General features: G+C 44.2%; 2 protein-coding genes across 2 annotated transcripts in view; both read right to left on the reverse strand.

Moving 5' to 3' along the window:
- The window catches only part of LOC142209893 (C3a anaphylatoxin chemotactic receptor-like), a 29,763-nt gene extending 21,451 nt beyond the window's left edge, over positions 1-8,312 (reverse strand). The window contains exon 1 of the mRNA XM_075278931.1: positions 8,243-8,312. The gene's annotated coding sequence lies outside the window, so the exon portion shown is untranslated. The remainder of the gene's footprint in view (positions 1-8,242) is intronic.
- A 3,064-nt stretch (positions 8,313-11,376) lies between these two features.
- Positions 11,377-12,405, reverse strand: LOC142210187 (formyl peptide receptor-related sequence 7-like). The gene has a single exon (XM_075279212.1). The coding sequence runs from the start codon at positions 12,403-12,405 to the stop codon at positions 11,377-11,379; it is 1,029 nt and encodes a 342-aa protein (XP_075135313.1).
- Between the last annotated feature and the right edge of the window lie 7,100 nt (positions 12,406-19,505).

The following is a 19,505-nucleotide window of genomic DNA, read 5'->3' on the forward strand; positions in this document are numbered from 1 at the left end:
GAACCTTTCTTCTCCACAATGGAGAAATTAGTTACCGTACATATGTATAACCCTTACTGTCCCAGAGAACTGGTGAAAGCTTTTCTGTCACGGTACTGTGATAATGTGCGTGTTGGAATGGGTAACACAAATGTTAGAGGGGTGTATACTGGATATGCCAAATACTGGTGCAGATTCACGCCGGATAAAGATGGCATAGGAGGGGTTAAAAATCCCCCAGCTAACTTCTCCATAGGAGGTAACAATGGATATTTGTTCTACCCCGGCATGCCGGAATATTGCCGGAGATGCTTAAGATTCGGCCATACACAAAGTAACTGTGAGAATGAGCCGGCCTGCAGGAGTTGCGGCGAATCGGGGCACGTCGCTGGTGAGTGCCCGAATGTCGCTACCTGCGACATCTGTGGCTCCAAGGAGCACATGGTGCGCAGGTGCCCAAAGGCTGGCTACAGTGCAGGGGGGAAAGCCAGTGAAAAAAAGAGCTATGCAGAGGCTGCGGCGTCACGCCCAGTAGAAGCGGCTAGCAGTAGCTTTAATGCTGGAGTAGCAGCGGGTGAAAGTGAAAACCAGGAGACCAGTGATCCAGGTGTGGCAGAGCCGGGTGTAGTGGAGGAGACTCCAATGGAGGCATCCGGATTAAGCCTAATGCAGGAGGAGGTGAATGCATTGTCAGCAGCCGCTCAGGGTGACAAAGGCGTTGAATTACCAGCTAGTGCCACTATTGAAGAATTCAGTAGTGGTGACACAGAGGAGGAGAAAGCCTCTACCTCCAAAAAAGGGGGGAAGACAGAGCTGGAGCGGAAGGTTGGTGCAGTTAAAAAAGGTGGAAGTGGAGCGCCTGCATTTAAAAAAGCAAAGGCACAAAAGGATAAAGAAAAGGAGCTTGCTAAAAGTGCAATCCTGGCGCTGGAGGAGCTGGGGTACTTTAGCCCTAAGCCACTACAGGCTCCTATGTCACCACTGGATGTAAGCTATCTGGAGGAGAGCCAGGTGGCAAGTTTTGGAGGGGTAACCCATTACGCCTTAGAGCCTGGAACTTCTCTGCCATCTCCTGGGCAACCAGGAACGTGAAAAGTGTGTCTTTTTGCATTTAACCCCTTGTCTTTTTTCTTCCGATAAAAAATGGTGCTGCAGCTGAAAATCATCTCTCAGAATGTCAGGGTTTTCAGTTCTGTTTACAGGAGGATTACGATCCTGGATTTTCTAGCTGCAAAGAATCCTGACATCGTGTGCGTCCAGGAATGTGGCATATCCCGAACGCCCCCAAAAAAGGAGTGGCGTGGTAAGACTTTCTGGTCCTATACTGGCAGTAACCGGAATGATGGTGTAGGGGTTCTAATTAAAAATGAAAATGTACTGGTTAAGAACGTACAGATTATAGCACCTGGGCGGTGCATTATGCTCACCCTTGAATATGGAGGGTGGAGGTTTAAGTTATTTAACGTTTATGCACCGGTTTGCAAAAATGAGCGTCTTGCTCTTTTTGAAAAATTGAATTTTTTTTTACAGGGGCAAACGCCTATCATCCTGTGCGGGGATCTAAACTGTGCGGTGGAGAAAACCGCAAGGGGCGGATCTGTTATAAATCCGGTGGATATAACCGGTAACAGATTTAAATTCCTCATGAACGAGTTTGGTTTACAGGATGTAGGGAAAAAATATGGCAGTCAGGACACTTATCGCGCAGATAGCGGGCGCACTAGTTCGCGCATAGACTATGTGTTGTGCTCTGACAAATCTGTTTCTGTGTCCTTTTTTTCACAGGAGCGTGTTGGTTTTTCCGACCATGATTGTCTTATTACAGGTTTTGGGGTCGGCAATATAATTTATGGTAGAGGGGTATGGAGACTCAATACCCGGTTGCTGCGGAATCCGCAAATAAAACAAAATATATTTCACAATATGCAAGGTGGAGGAGGAGGAGGAAAGATTTTGGAACAAGTGTCAACTGGTGGACATGGGTAAAGAAACATGTCGCATCTTTCTTTAAAGTGGAAGGGAAAAAACAGGCCAAGCAGCGCAGAGCTATTTACCAATGGCGCTGTAAGAGGCTATTATATTTAGCCCGGTGCAAACAACTGGGTTATAACGTGCAAGCGGCACTTACAAGGGAAAAAATTTTTTTGGATAAGTGGTTTACCGATAGGGGTAAAGAAATTAAGTTTAGGGCCAGGGTTAAGTACGCCGAACACGGCGAAAGGTGTACAAGTTATTTTTTCAAAAAAATGTGTGGTGGTAAGGATGTGATGAACGGATTGTATGGTGTGAATGGTGACTTAGTGAATGGTGAGAGAATGTTGGGTGTGGTGCATGATTTTTATGAAAGGTTGTTTGAGAGGAAGGTGTGTGATTTTGGGGTGGATGAAGACTTCTTTGATGTAGTTAAAAATAGATTGCCGGAGAGTGAATGTGATGGGCTGATAGGAGAAGTGACTGCGAGTGAGATTGGTGGCATAGTTAAAAAACTGAGCCGGAATAAAGCGCCTGGTTTGGATGGGTTGATGAATGAGTTTTATACTTTATTTTGGGATGTTGTGGGCGAGGATGTGGTGGATGTGATGAAATGCTTGTTTGAGGGACAGAGAATGCCTGAATGCATGAAAAGGGGTATGGTGAAGCTGATCTTCAAAAAAGGAGAAAAAGAGAATATTGCGAACTGGAGGCCCATAACCCTTATGAACGCCGATTATAAAATTTTTGCGAAAATATTGGCGAACAGAATGAGAGATGTGGTGAAGTATGTGATTGCGGAAGAACAAGTGTGTGCGGTGCCTGGACGAAGTATGACTGAGAATGTAGTATGTATGAGAGATGTGCTTGTGGACTGTAAGGCAAGAGGGAAAGGTTTGATAGTGAGCGCGCTTGATTTTGAGAAAGCTTTTGACCGAGTGGGGCATGTGTATTTATTTAAGTTATTGGAGAGAATGGGATTCCCTGCGAAGTTTGTAAGGTTGTTGCATGGTTTGTATGAGAAGGCTGAGAGCAGTGTGTTGGTGAATGGGTTAATGACTGAGGTATTTGAAATCCAGAGTGGTGTGCGGCAGGGATGCCCCCTGTCGCCTATGCTATTTATTTGTGCCATAGAGCCGCTATTACAACTAATACGGGATAACAAAGTCATTAAAGGGGTATTCATCCCAGGATCTGGGGGAAGGAACATGAAATGCCTAGGATATATGGATGATGTGGTGGTGCTGTGTGATAGTATGCGTGATTTGAGGCGGGTGAAGTTGTGTGTGAGTATTTTTTGTGTAGCGTCTGGGTTCAAAATAAACTGGAACAAGAGTGAATTCAAAACATTTAATTTTTTGGGTGAAGTGAATGAAGTGGAAATGAAACAAGTGAGTGAGGAAGTACGGATGCTGGGTGTATGGTTTGATGAGAGGTTGAATGGGCAAAAAAACTGGGAACTGCTGTTGGAAAAATTGGTCAAAAAATTCTCCTTTTGGAGGCTTAGGGAGCTTTCCTTTACTGGTAAAATACTGGTTATCAAAAACATCATATTGCCGATGATTTTATTTGTGGCCATGGTGTTCCCGCCCGATGATAGGGTGGAAAAAAAGGTAAATCGTATGATGCATGTTTTCTTTTGGGGAAGTCCAATTGAGAAAGCCAAAAGGGAAATACTGATAAAAAAGCGCAAATTGGGTGGCTTAGATTTCCCAGACCTAAAAGTCTTTATTGGGCTCAACTATACGCGCGGAGTAGCGCACAGCGTGGCTAAAAACACAATGGCAAGTTGTCTGGCAAGGTACTTGGCGGGTACGGTCCTTAAAAGGCTGAAATGGCCGGTGGAGTTCCGGGGGCGACCGTACGCCTTCGATTGTCCCAAATGGTACATGTATATGGAAAAATTTATTAACCGCTTTCAGTTGCAGAATGTAAAAATGGAGGAATTCCAAGTATGCAAAAAACATCTCAAAAACTTGTGCCAAACTCAAGTGGTTTGCCCTATCAGGGGTCTAACATCTATGGAAGCAGGTGAGGTGTGGAGGAATGTGAACCAAGCGGATATGAGCAACAAACAAAAAGACTTAGTATGGATGAGTGCGCATAATGTGTTGCTTGTGAGAGTGGTGCAGAATAGGAGGGGGTTAAATGCAAGCGAAAGATGCCCGAGAGAAAGGTGTGTGGGAGATGAGAGTCTGGAGCATGTGTTTTGGGGATGCGGCTATGCAAAGCGAGTGTGGGGAAGGCTGGGAGGTGTGTGTAAGGATATAACTGGAGTGGATGTGTTAACATTTAAAATTGTGATGTATGGGTTGGTAAGGGTGGAAGGGGTAAATAAGAGATTGTTGTGGTTGGTGTGTGCGTGTATTAAGGAAGTGTTATGGAATAGCCGTAACTTGTACATATTCCGTAAAGAATGCATCGAGACGGAAGATGCAGTAAAAATGGTTCTTGATAAGTTATATTTCCATTATCAGTCTGACCTAAAAAAAGGGTTGGACGGGGAAGGCCTTTGGAAATTCCAAAAATGGAAAAGGTTGCTAAACTAAGTTGTAACTGTCAATGTGTTATGTTGTTATGTGTTGGAAATAAAAGGTGCAAAAAACAAAAATTCATGCTGATGATGAGTGGCATTGTTGGCTAGAATACGGTATGGACTGGTAACGGCCAATGATAGCCATACCTGAATGGTATGACAAAAAAAAAAAAAAAAAAAAAGCTGTCCTAGCTTCTCGGCCTTTTGGCTAAGATCAAGTGTAGTCCTGGTGCTGTTTAGTGTATCAGGACTGCCAGATCTTAGTCAGAGTTGCCCCGGGTACCCTCTACTCTGCCTGGTAGGGAAGGTCAGGTTCATAGCCTGGCTGGAACTACCTGCTGCTATCGGGTTTGAGGCTTAGTCCCGGGGCAACGAGGAGCGATCACCTGGAGAATCTACTGAGGCTCGCAGGTTCTGAGCTAAATACCGCTTGACTAATACGGTTTTTCTTGTCTTTTGACATGGAGCTGAGAAGGAAGAAGTTCTGCCTGAGGTTCTTCCTTAAGAAAGATGCCGCTAAAGCTGATGACTGGTCGGAGATGTCGGTGGTGAGGATTCTGGAGGATTGCCTGATGGTGCGGAAAGAGGACGTCCTGGCCATGCAATGGAACGCCACCAAGAGGTCTTGCGATGTCACCTTCACTTCGGAGCAACTGTGTTCGGAGGCCTTCCTCAGATGGTACGGGGGCGGGACCACTGGAGTCAGGGACCGAGTGAGCTGCTTGACTTCCTTGCACGGTGGCTGGAAATCGCTGGTCGTTTCTATGGATGATCCTTTTGTGAATGCAGCGGACATTATGGACTATATGAGACTTTATGTGCCTATGTGCAGGTTCAAGAAGGACTTATTGAACCAAGCCGGATATTGGACTGGTAAAAGACGTTTTTCGGTCTGGATGGAGGAAAAGGACATGGACATATTTAATGGAGCAATCCAGTTTGGCGGTAAGACTGGTTTTGCCTTTTGGGAGGACTTAAAGGGGAAATCCCCTAAGAAAAAGGATAAAAAGACTGTGTTGCCGGATGAGGAAAATTTCATGGACAAGACAGAGACTGAGAGTGTCTTTTCGGAGACTGTTGTTTCTGATGTTTCTTTTCCAGATTTAACTCCTGTTCGCGATGGATTGCAGGAGCCTGGTAATCAAAAATGTAAAAAAATGATGATATGTATGGAACAAGTAAAAGAATGTGAATTGATATTGGAAGAAGTGGTAGAGAAGGAATTAATTGCAGAAATTGTAAAAGTGACTGAGAGTAAGGTTCTAAAGGTGGAAACAAAGGAAAAGATGTCAGTTAAAGTTAAAGGCTTTAAAGATGGTAAAGAGGGAGGGGACTATGTAAGAAGGAGGTTTCCTGAAATAAAAAAAATCAATAGAAAACTATGAGGATTTTATAAGGGAATTAAAGGAAGTGTTTCTTAAAGATAAGGAAGAGTTTATCAAAAAATATATATTTTTTGATTATTTGAAACAGTATTTTTTGGGGATAAATATGCAAGACTGGGCACAGGGAGCAGAGGATGCCTTGGTCATGTTTGCAGTAGTGAATGGTTACTTGATGGATAAGGGATAAAAACTGAGAAGTAAAGGAATAGAGATGAGAAATGTAAAGTAGGGTGGATAAGGTTTTCTATGTGATGTATTTGTATGTCTTGTGTTTATGTGTGTAAACTAAGTTGGAAATACTGCTGATGATGCGTTTTTGTAATTTTGTATAAAAAGAAAGTTGAAGATATGTGTATTGTTTATATGTATTGTAAATATTTTGTTTAATAAAATGCTACCCGTTGTGGTAGACTTCAACTTAAAAAAATCTGTTCTTATCAGAAGTAGCTGGTAGGCGAAACTGCTGGTGAGCCGGGTCCGCGACCAGCCACAGCAGGAGTAGGCCGAAAACTATGGAGATCTGAACGGAGAACCACTTGAGGCGTTGTCGATGGGGGACGTGGTTAGTACGCCGGCTCCGCCAGTGGAGGTGATGGACCCACTGCAGGGGGCTGGCAGAACGCCACAGACGCTGTCGACACGACCACCAAGGGGGACAGGACGCTCCCTTGGGGATCTTACCATGGGTTGGTGAAGCGCTCGAAGGTCTCTGGTGTCGTGCCCTGGGGGTTGGGTGGCCCCCAGGGTGCCTTAAGTCACTGGGCTTGGGAACCCCACTGATTTGGGCACTAAAGCGTGGCACTCCTTAATGCCTGGTTTACCAGCATTGGAGTAATTTTTATAGATCCGGCAGTAAACCGGGCTTGTACTGGGCACTTTACCACTTATTTAACTGTTTTCTCACGTTTTTTATTTTCACTCTGTCACCTTTTTGTGTGTCGACAAAGGGATGCTGTACCCTTTTGGGACGCTTCCTGACGGTTGTCCGGGGATGAGGCCTGTAATGGGTCTCTCCCCTCTGTCAGCTGACCTGTCCTGGGGAACCAGGGCAGGCGCAGACTTCTTGCCTGAGCCAAGGAGTATCTCTGGTGGTGGCAGCCCGGAGAGAAACTTGGCGACTGGTAATCCTGAGTACCCTTGGTGGTGGCAGCCCGAGGGGAAAACGGATGTTGGGTAGGGCCATCCTGCTCCGGCAGATGGTCCATCGGATACTCGACCCCACTCGGTTACCTTTTGGTCCTTGTGGGGAAGAGTTTGAGTCAGGAACCTCTCTCCCCTTTAGGGGAAGGGTGCGTTTTTTGGCAAGCATCCTGGGCACGTTTTTTTTAGTGTGGCACCCACACTTTTTTCGTGCACTTGGTGTTTTTGATTGGCACAGACGGAGACTAAAAAAAAAAAAAAAAAAAAAAAGCTGTCCTAGGCTGAGAAGACTGTATCTCGTATAATCCAAATATCATTGCAAACAAAGGCCTCTTAGAAGGTCGGCATGATGTGAAAGGGAGCGCCCTCTATAGGTTTGCTTGACTGAGATTCTGTCTTCCTAATTACATCATGGAAGTTAGACTTGCACATTCTCAGTCAGCGCCCTCTATTGGTGTGCACACATAAGGCACTGACTTTCTAATTACATCATGGAAGTCAGATTTGCATATTCTTCCCATGGTATAGAGTTAGAGATACTTCCAGGGGAGCTCCTGGAGAGAAAGGGGCCCATTTGGGGTCTTCCACATCCTCTATGTAAACCTATGAGTTGTATCTCACTTTACCTATGTAAACCCTGCAGGCTCAGTCTGCGGTAAGGGGTTCAGTATTAACCCTTTGTGTGCAGCTTTCTATAATAAACATGTGTGGTGACTTATGGGTTAACCCCGTAGCCTTGCATGCAATGGAGTCCTAGGTTTGAATCTGCAAGGAGTTTGTATGGTCTTCCCCCGGCGATTCCTCGCACATTCCTCAGACATAGCACCGAGTCCTCACTTGTCTCCGGCAGATCCTCCAGCAATAAACAGATTTTCTCTACTGACAAACAGTCCCGAACTTCTCATTGGTTAAACAGAATAAAATAGAACATTTATTATAGAACCTAATAGTGCTACAAGTTACAGTGTAGCCCCCGCTGTATATATGTCTTGGGGGTGATGTACAGACCTGACTATGGAGCAACTATAGACTCTACAACCTGACATTCACCTCTACAATATGTTACAATAAGTCCTATAGATTCATGAGTCCTCAGGCCCTGGTGGGGTTTGGGTGGGATTTCTACCCCTATAGCTATGCCCTTACCTCTCTCCTATAACATACAGTACAATGACCCAGCACAGCCTTAATATGACTAAATCTATAGACGTGTAATGGAAGGAAATGTTACCTGTGTGATGGAGATTCAGTGGTTCCTATGACCAGCCATTGCTTGTATATAAGAGCTGTTCACATTTCCACGGCCGGAGTCCTTGTTCTGAGGATTGTATTGTCTGATACTGAGATATATATTATATACTACAGCTTATATCCAACTCTTACTGGAGATCATTGAGTAATAGGAAGTAACAGGAAATAAGACGTCTCCTCCTCCTCCTCCTCCTTCTGATCTTTCGACACAGACTGAAACCTAAGCACAGTCGTCACTACTATATTTCTTCACTTTCCAAAGCTACTAAAGTCATTGACTGTCACATGCGAGTGTTGTATATGTGTATATGTGTGTATATGTATACGTGTATATGTGTGTATGTGAATATGTGTGTATATGTGTGTATGTGAATATGTGTGTATATGTGTGTGTATGTATACATGTATATGTGAATGTGTGTGTATATGTATACGTGTATATGTGAATGTGTGTGTATATGTATACGTGTATATGTGTATACATATATATACACACATGTATTGGTGTGCGTGTGCATTGCATGTGTACTAATGTGTGTGATAGTATGAGTGGTTTTTGTATGTACACAGAGCAGCATATACAAGATACAAAGGGGCTTTATTAGCATAACAGAAGAAAAACATTTGGCATTGCCAAAGCAAAAAAATGGTTAAGGGTGGGAGAGGGGGGTGGGCATGGGGTGTGGTTTGGGGCTATGTGTGTCCTTGGGACATGTGGGTAGGCGTGGGCATAGAGTGGGTGGATGGGGGAATTGAATGGTCCTTGGGGTCTTTGGGTGGTGTTTGGGTGGTTTAATAGTCCGTGGAGTCTCGTCTTCCTCTTAGTTGGTGACCACTATATGGGGGGGTGGGATGGGGTGGGTGGTTTGGGGTATAATAGTCCTTGAGTCTCATCTTCCTCTTGTTTGGTGACAGCTGGACACGTATTGGGCAGCGATCTCCACAGTGGCCTCTTCTTCTCCCAGTAGGATGTAGAGTTCCCTCTTCTTGTCTGCAGATATGAAGTCTTACTACTACATGAGTCTTACTACTGGATTCTGGCGGATTTGCATATTCTTCCCATAGTTCCTTGCAAAGTGGAGTGCTAAAGGCTTAACAAGTCTCCACACACCTATATGGTGGTCTCTCCCTAAGGAGTGACAATATCCCCCGAACCCTGTCTAAGCCTCTCACCTCTACCAGGTTATAGTCCTCTCTACATCGGGCTGATGAGATCCAACCAGATCGAAACAGCTGTCCTCGATTGAGAGACTATAACCTGGTAATAATCCCAGCGTCATTGCTAAACAAAGGCCTCTTGGAAGGTCGGGTATGAGGCTGAAGGGAGCAGCCATTATTGGGTTATTTCACTGGAATCCTGTCTTAAGACAGGCTTGCACATTCCAGTGAGCGCCCTCTATTGGTTTGCAACAATGAGGCAGCAACTGTCTTCCTAATTACATCATGGAAGGCGGATTTGCATATTCTTCCCATAGTTCCTTGCAAAGTGGAGTGCTAAAGGCTTAACAAGTCTCCACACACCTATATGGTGGTCTCTCTCTAAGGAGTGACAATATCCCCCGAATACTGGATTCTGGCTCAGATCATCAGAGGCATTATTATTATTCAATACTGCCACCTATTGGTCACAGTCATTATATCTGTCCCAGGGTGACCATGTCTTGTCTATAAGCGGTACTAACATTGTCATCTTATTTTGTTTCAACACTTGGCTGACAGTACAACAAACAGCGATAGGGTATGATCACATGTAGTAGATTTTTTTTTTTTTTTTGCTTCCCTTGCCTCCTAAAAATGGAACACATTAACTAATAATAAAATGTACCCCAAAAAACCACATAACCCTTCAAAATCCTGACCTGCACTCAGTTCTCAGAACCAAAGATAAGAAATAAAATCTATAAGTGTGACATCAGCTTCAGTGTAGTGACCGGCAGAATAAACTGCACCAGTCAATATCACACAGTAAAAAATAAACCTAAAAGACAATCACTAAAAACTGCTGACTGGTTGTCCTTCAACCTTTCCACCCCACAATGTTTTAAGTAAATACGTTCTGCATTAAAATAGAGTTTATCCCGCAAAAAATGAGCCCTCATATTGGGGAAAAAAAAAAAAAAAAAAAAAAAAGGTCATTTGGGTTACAGGTAAGGCACAAATTTAGAAATTCAATATGTTCCCCACCATGAAGGAAATTGTCCTATTGATGTACAAGACTCTAAATATTTTAATGGAATGGGATCTCTATGAGATGGGAGACATGAAACAGACTAACAATATGTTACCATATAGGATTTATTATATGCTCAGGTATATAGGATTGATATATTGGTTGGTTATATTTTATAGTAGGTTCTTCCTAAATCATCTTACATATAGTTACTTACATACTGTGAATACGTTACCATAAAGATTATCTGACTAAGATTTCCCTATTTTTCCTATATTATTACTAGAGATGAGCGAGTAGTATTCGATCGAGTAGGTATTCTGTTGTGTTCTGGGGCTGCTTTGCTGCATCTAGCACAGGGTGTCTTGAATCTGTGCAGGGTACAATGAAATCTCAAGACTATCAAGGGATTCTAGAAAGACGTCTGCTGCCCAGTGTCAGAAAGCTTGGTCTCAGCTGCAGGTTATGGGTCTTGCAACAAGACACAGTCATGGCCAGCCCAATCTCCAGACCTGAACCCCATTGAAAACCTCTGGAATGTAATGAAGAGGAAGATGGATAGTCACAAGCCATCAAACACAGAAGAACTGCTTACATGTTTGTGCCAGCAGTGGCACACCTCTGCCCACGCCTGATGCCTAGCAGAGTGAATTTAGAGCCGGAAGACGCCGCGGGGACGCTGCACGGAGAAGACTTCTCGGAGAATCCAGCCCGACCCTCACTCGTGGACTTGGTAAGTTCAGTTTGATCGAATGTTGCCTACCCCTGAAACGAGCATTTTCCCCCATAGACTATAATAGGATTCAATATTCGATTCGAGTAGTTGAATATTGAGGGGCTACTCGCAACGAATATCAAATATTGAGTATTTAACTACTCGCTCATCTCTGATTATTAAGAAAACATAATAAAAACAAAAATCAAAGCAAGTAATCCCATGCGGGTCATTCTACGACTTCTTCTTCTTCTTTGTGATCCTGATGTAACATTGGAAGAGCCGGACACGGTTCTTGTTTCTCACGGCCTTCCTCGCCCTCATCCTCTATAAGCGCCTTCTCGAATGTAGCCTGGAAGGAGCCACAGATGTTTTTCTTGAAATCCCGACCAATGAAGACGTAGAGGATGGGGTTCATACAACTATTCATCATTACCAGGACCAGCGCCATGGGATTTCCATAACGAACCGCGTATAAAGAAATCTCTTCACTTCCAAAGAACGAAAGAAGTAAAAACAAATGATAAGGAAACCAGCAGATAAAGAAGGCGACAATGACGGCCACAATGGTTTTATAAGACTTAGAGGCTGCGCAAAGACGTCTCCATCTGATGTGAAGAAGAATCACAACATAACAGAAGATAATGATGATCAAAGGCACCATAAAAAAGACAACAAACCCCAAAAATACTTCCAACATCATGTAGAACAAGCCCTGCATGGTGCACACTTCGCCATTATTAACATCGATGGATATTACTGAGGGTATGGCCAACGTTGAAGCAACAATCCAAATAGTGAGAGCGACACGATAAGCCAATCTTGGCCTTCGGTGGTTGTGGCACCACACCGGGAACACGACACAGATACATCGGTCTACGCTGATGACCGTGAGCTGGAGGACACTCACATTCAGATTAAGGGACAGGAGAAATTGGACGAATTTGCAGAGAAATCCACCAACTGGCCAATAGCCCAAAATAATTTTTAAACCTTCGAAAGGAGAGAAACCTGCGTAGGAGAAATCAGCTACGGCTAAGCTGAGGAACCACACCACTTTGACCGTCTTCTTCATCCTGAAGACTGTGAACCAGATAACAAGACCATTCCCAATGGTTCCCAATAAGCAGACCAATACCAGAACCCCAGTGATGCATGCCCGTAAAACACCAGTCCTCAGCAAGTACAGCTCATGTCTTCTCCTGCTTTCTGTTTCTGAGGCATTTAACCAGTCACTATAAAGTCTTGGACCTTCCATTATTTGGAAATATTTTCTTGGTTGATTTGGTCTTGCAAGTTTTTGGCTTCTTTTTCCTGGAAAAAAAAAAGGATACAAAATTATTAGAGATGAGCGAGTAGTTAAATATTCGATATTCGTTTCGAGTAGCCCCTCAATATTCGACTACTCGAATTGAATATTGAATCTTATTATACTCTATGGGGGAAAATGCTCGTTTCAGGGGTAGGCAACATTCGATCAAATTATACTTACCAAGTCCACGAGTGAGGGTCGGGCTGGATTCTCTGAGAAGTCTTCTCCGTGTAGCGTCATTGCGGCGTCTTCCGGCTCTGAATTCACTCTGCCAGGCATCGGGCCTGGGCAGAGCTGACTGCGCATGCCCGCACTACAAGAAAATGTCAGTCAAAGCGGCCATTTTCTTGTAGCGCGGGCATGCGCAGTCAGCTCTTCCCAGACCTGATGCCTGGCAGAGTGAATTCAGAGCCAGAAGACGCTGCGGGGACGCTGCAAGGAGAAGACTTCTAAAGGTAGGAGAAGAACCAGCGTTGATGTATAGCATTGACTGTATAGAATTCAGCCAATCAATGCTGGTTCTGCATCGAATTTTTCCATTCAAATAGCGAGTGGTACTCGATGGAGTATGAGTATTTCGAATACCGTAGTATTCGATCGAATACCTACTCAATCGAATACTACTCGCTCATCTCTAAAAATTATATTTGTTGCTCTACAAATCCTCATATATCTCTAGTAAAGCAATTTTACTATAGATGAGCGAACACTAAAATGTCCGAGGTTCGAAATCCGATTCGAACAGCCGCACACTGTTCAGCTGTTCGAACGGATTTCGAACCCCATTATAGTCTATGGGGGGAAATGCTTGTTTCAGGGGTAGGCAAAATTCGATAAAATTATACTTACCAAGTCCACGAGTGACGGTCGGGCTGGATCCTCCTTGAAGTCTTCTCCCGGCGCATGCGCGGTCGGCTCTTCCCGGCCTGATGCCTGAGCAGAGCCGACTGCGCATGCGAGGGCATACCCGCGCATGCGCAGTTGGCTCTGCCTAGGCCGGATGCCTAGGCAGAGTGAATTACAGCTGGAAGACGCCGCAGGGACGCCGCACGGAGAAGACTTCTAAAGGTAAGAGAAGAACCAGCGTTGATTGGCAGAATGTATAGCATTCTGCCAATCAACACTGGTTCTGCATTGAACCTTAAACTTCGAACAGCTAGTAGTGTTCGATCGAGTACGAGTATTATGAATACCGTAGTATCAGATCGACCACCTACTCGATCAAACACTACTCGCTCATCTCTAAATTTGACTAAAATACAATGAAAAATTCTGCAACTTTTCTCAAGATTGGGGCATTTGTGGAGTTAAAAAAGTTGCAAGTTTTAGCACGCACCATATTTGCAATAAGATTTGCAAATTTTTCAATTTCCCCTTGTTTAGAAAATTAGAAGTGGCCTTCAGTGGTCCAACAGATGTTCTGTTATTTACTATTATGCCAGGAATCGCCAGCATTATAAAGAAAACTTTTTACTGCTAATAGTAGCCACACATTTGTATATCTGGCAGACAGGCAAAAGGCAAAACAATTTCCACAAAAGATAAGTTCCAGCTCGCAGCAAAAATTCCATCAAAATTAACTTTTATTATTCCATATAAGAGTTGGAACTTTTGGAATTTTTATGGAATTTTTGCTGCAATCTAGAAATTTTATCTTTTGTGGAAGTTGTACTAGCTTGGAAAAACAAAACAAAATAAGAGTCTTCTCCTCGCTACATCCCCGTGGCGTCTTTCGACTCTGAATTCACTCTGCCAGGCATAGGGCCTGGGCAGAGCCGACCGCACATGCCCGCGCTACAAGAAAATGGCCACTTTGACTGTAAGCAGCCATTTTCTTGTAGTGTGGACATGCGCAGTCGGCTCTGCCCAGCCCCGATGCCTGGCAGAGTGAATTCAGTTTCGGAAGACGCCGCGGGGACGCTGCACGGAGAAGACTTCTCGGAGAATCCAGCCCGACCCTCACTCGTGGACTTGGTAAGTATAATTTGATTGAACGTTGCCTACCCCTGAAACGAGCATTTTCCCCCATAGACTATAATAGGATTCGATATTCGATTTGAGTAGTCGAATATTGAGGGGCTACTCGAAACGAATATCCAATATCGAGTATTTAACTACTCGCTCATCTCTAAATACAAACTTTTTTTTCCTTGCATTATTTGAGGTCTGACGGCTCTGCCGCTTCTTTTTTTTAATTATTTTGACAATTTCTCCTTTGCTGCAAATAAATACAATTTTTTTTTCTTTGAATTTCGGAGACATTGTCAGTAGTTTATAGAATAAAAGAACAATGTACATTTTACTCAAAAATATACCAATGAAGAGAAAAATCAGAGAAACTGAAAATTTTGCAGTGGTCTCTTAGTTTTTTTCCAGAGCTGTATATCTTTCACAAGATATATTACAAAGTTTCTTACAGTCATCAGTTCTATTCATTTCTGAAAAGTTGGTCGATAATTGGAGATAACGTTATTGAAGTCTCTCTTTCATGAAGTCATTAGAGATTTCGCAAACCTGTTTTCGCAAAACTTTGTGAGGTTCACCGACAAGCTTTGTTTTGGTCTGTACTAGAAGTGCCATCATTATACTCTGTGGCCCCAGGAGAGGAGTGGGAAAATGATAAACACTCCTACTCACCTTCTCTTACCTCTCCTGCAGGATCCGGTTTTATTTCCCAGCCATCTTCCAGCCTATTCCGGCTTCCTGTGTGACGTCATAATGTCGATGTGACTCAACAGTGACCTGGGACAGTTTACATCACCCAGGAGACTTGGAAGAGAACACCAGAAAGAGCAAGTGAAGATGAGTATGAGGGTGTATTAGTTTTTGCACCTTCCCAAGGCCTCGTATCAAACCCTAGAGCAGGGGTGCCCAATACGTCGATCGCTATCTACCGGTCGATTGCAAAGGACGTATGGGTCAATCGCGGGATGCAGCCAGGGATCCCAGGTGTCTGCTTGTTCACAGTGCAGGCTGAGAGTCGACTCTGGTCACTTGCAGGCCGGGCAGCAGCAGCTCCAGGGGATGACGCGCTCCCCGCTGTTAGGGATGGAGGGAGCCGGGGTGCTGCTTGTTCACAGTGCAGGCTGAGAGTCATCTCCGGACACTGGCAGGCGGGGCTGCTGCAATCCCAGCCTGCCAGTGTCCAGAGATAACTCTCAGCCTGCGCTGTGAACAAGCAGACACCGGGGATCCCTGGGCGGCCACAGAACGCTGCCGCTCCAGCTCTCACACTCTGCCTGGCCCCGCCCACAGACATGCCCCACCCACAGGTCTGCCCCTGCCCCGCCCACAAGAAGTTGGTAGTAGATATTTTGCCTTGGTCAGTTTATAAAGTAGCTCACATGATGAAAAAGTGTGAGCACCCCTGCTCTAGAGCATATTAGTAATTAATGGGTGGTGAACCCCAAAAAATCTAGGGTTTGTCCAAGCCTGACGTTTGTGGAAAATTCATAACGATACCAACTCGTTACAGCTTGGTCTGCTCATCTGTAATTGTCGTATAGACTATAGAATTGGTTTATAGCTACAATATCGTATTCTAGTGTTAGATCTCTACTCACTAGTTGCTTCTGACGATCTCGGTGTCTTCTTTGTTTTTGTCAGTCTGAAGGGTTTCTTCTCTCTTATGGGTCAATTATATATATATATTTTTTTAATCTCAAATGAGAACGTCCTCGTTCAGAATTGTGATGACTATCAGTCTTTATGTATCTAGTTCTGTTCTCAGTCTTCCTTTGTTTCCGCTCTGTTGTTAGTTACATAACTTCCTTTCCTCTTAGTTGTGTCTTATGTAAAGATTCCGCTTGTGACATAAAAAATTTTTGATAAGAAAATTCTACAGAGGGAATGTAGATGGATCTACTTATTACAAATTGTGAGACCTTCTGGTGTAAACCAACAAATGTCATTTCCTTTGTTTCTTTAGTCACTTTGTAGTGACTGCACCTACTAGGATGGACATACTAGTGATATACTGTATTCATTATATGCTTATCACCGTGGCCATTTTTTTATTTTTCTTTGTTTCACCAGGTGACATGTCCCTCCCATGATATCATGATCACATGATGCACAAGTCCAGCACAGGCCCTTAAGTAAGGGATAAGATGAATATGTGTAGTCTTCAACTGGAAATCAGTGCCAGTAGAGAACTCCTGACATATCCTCTATCCCCTACCCAGTGTGTCCTGTACACGGCTTGTCTAAGAGGAATACTGTTACCAGAGGTATAATAGATACAGTACAGACATTAGATCTGTATTAGCCTGCACTATTCTGGGTGTAGACCAGGACAAGAACTAAAAATGTTCAAACTGTTTGTAAACATGAAAGCATATATAACAAAATCAGATATCTATGGAGGTTGGGCACAGATATTTCTTAAGATCTACTGATTCTAATCTTCAAAAACAACCAGTTCCTTTTTTTTCTACACCACAGATGAAATGTGTTATATATCCACTGGAATAAGCTGTCCCTCTCTCTCCAGAAAGCCCTGAAACCACCACCAGAGGAGGGTGGAGAAGTCATTGGGCCACCAAAAGAACCAACTGTGGAGGCAGAGCTGCAGAGATTCCCAAGAACCAAGTAGATTGATGTGTGCTCAGGGAGGTCTTCAGTACTCTACTGTACTACTAGAGATGGATGAACCCCACAGGGCTCATTTCTTTTTGGGTGAGGTGGCTCAGGTCCCTGATTTATTTAGGGATGAACATGTTTTTTAGCCACACCTTAAAATAGCTTAAAACATAATGTAGAATACTCTTAGGGCTCCTAGGAACCTATCTATAATACATAGTGTAGAATACTCTTAGGACTCCTAGGAACCTATCTATAATACATAGTGTAGAACACTCTTAGGGCTCCTAGGATCCTATCTATAAAACATAGTGTAGAACACTCTTAGGACTCCTAGGATCCTATCTATAAAACATAGTGTAGAATACTCTTAGGGCTCCTAAGAACCTATCTATAAAACATAGTGTAGAATACTCTTAGGACTCCTAGGAACCTATCTATAAAACATAGTATAGTATACTCTTAGGACTCCTAGGAACCTATCTATAAAACATAGTATAGTATACTCTTAGGGCTCCTAGGAAACTATCTATAATACATTGTGTAGAATAGAGTTAGGGTTTCTAGGAACCTATCTACAAAGCATAATGGTTTTACATTGGTTTTTCTTACACTTCAGTAAGAAGGTACCAGTCAGGGGCCAGTCCATGATCAGAGATCTCCAGCTCATAACAGCGCAGGTTGTCCACCATTCTGGGCTGTGGTTTTCAGTTTTCCTAGTGTATCCTGATATTCCAATCCATTTGTTAACATAGGACGAACCCAGCTGCCACCTTCACCTTGGAGTTAATATCAAACTCTCTGTGTTGTTTTGACTCTATCACAACACAACAAGGTGAGACCAACTGGTCATTTTATTTGTAAGGTCTTATATTTCCATCAATGGAGTCACACGATGTGCTGCTCGGCGTCTGTCTTTTTCTTTTGATTTTCCGATATCTGGGATGGGAAAGTCTGGGTTTGCAAGAGGAGGGATAATGCTATGGGGCTTCAATTTAGGGATCAGCCTATGTCCCTTATTTCCAGTGTAGGGAAATATTAATGGTTCAGCATACCAAGACATTTTGTACATTATAATAATAATTATTTTTCACTTCTTCAAAACAGTAAAATAATAATCTTAAAGGGGCTCTATCATTGGGGATATGCATTTTAAAATAAGGACACTTTGGAATATTCAACTCCTACCTTTGGTTCAGTCCTGAACACTGCAGTTTTTTTAAAATAGCTTTTTTTTTCCATCTATGATGGGGGTATGGTTATGGTAACCAAGAGTGGCCGCGCTTCTTCAGGAACCTTGGTGTTGTGCGGACCTTTGTCAAAAGTTCTACAAAGGGTAGGTCTGTGTCAAAAGCACTTAAATACGTGTTGGTGACCGAGTATAATGGGCAGCATCTACCGGTATACGACTCCAGAGGTCAATCAAATGCAAGAGGAGGTATTAAAGGGATTCTACCATTAAACTACCTTTTTTTCTAATGAACACGTCGGAATAGCCTTAAGAAACGCTATTCGTCTCCTACATTTAGACGTGTTCTCCGCCGCGCCGTTCTGGAGAAATACTGGTTTTAACTGGTATGCAAATGAGCTCTCCGCAGCAATCAGGGTGGGCCCCAGCGCTGAAAGGCCGATGAGCGCGTCCCCATTGCTGCCCAGAGCTCTTTCTTGCGCCGCCTCTTTCTTCTGCAGCAACTCTGTCTCTTCTGGCTTCTCTTGCTCTTGTAGTTCTATACAGGAGCATAGAGAGGCCACCCCAAAATGGCCACCGGCCGGCTCCTGTATTGAACTGCAAGAGCGGCTACCCAATAATGGCCGACACAGGTCAGCTCCTCGCTTTGCCGCTGCGCGCCTCTCTCACTGACACATATGCGGCCGAAGGAAGGACGCAAGCCAGGAGCCGGAGACGCAAGCCAGGAGCCGGCGGCAGCGGCGAAGCGAGGATCTGACACAGGTCAGCTCCTCGCTTCAGCCGCATATGTGTCAGCGAGAGAGACACGCAGTGGCGAAGCAAGGAGCGGACCTGTGTCAGCTCCTTCCTTCAGCTGCATATGTGTCAGCGAGAGAGGCGCGCAGAGAGCGGCGAGGGAGCGGATGAGAAGGTAAGTTTAATGTGGAGGTGGAACGTGAATCTGGGGGCAGATGAAGGAGAGGACGGCATGACACTGGGGGCAGAGATGGAGAGGACGGTATGACACTGGGGGCAGAGATGGAGAGGACGGCATGACACTGGGGGCAGAGATGGAGAGGACATGAATCTGGGAGCAGATGAAGGAGGGGACGGCATGATACTGGGGGCAGAGATGGAGGGGACATTAATCTGAGGGCAGAGATGTGGAGACATGAATCTGGGGGCAGAGATGGGGGACATGAATCTGGGGGCAGAGATGGGGGACATGAATCTGGGGGAAGAGATGGGGGACATGAATCTGGAGGCAGAGATGGGGGACATGAATCTGGGGGCAGAG

Source organism: Leptodactylus fuscus, chromosome 6 (genome assembly GCF_031893055.1).
Source record: "Leptodactylus fuscus isolate aLepFus1 chromosome 6, aLepFus1.hap2, whole genome shotgun sequence".
In the NCBI taxonomy this organism is placed as follows: domain Eukaryota; kingdom Metazoa; phylum Chordata; class Amphibia; order Anura; family Leptodactylidae; genus Leptodactylus; species Leptodactylus fuscus.

Bases quoted from the DNA above. Each gene is read 5' to 3' on its own strand.
- LOC142210187 (XM_075279212.1), bottom strand. From the start codon at position 12,405: ATGGAAGGTCCAAGACTTTATAGTGACTGGTTAAATGCCTCAGAAACA.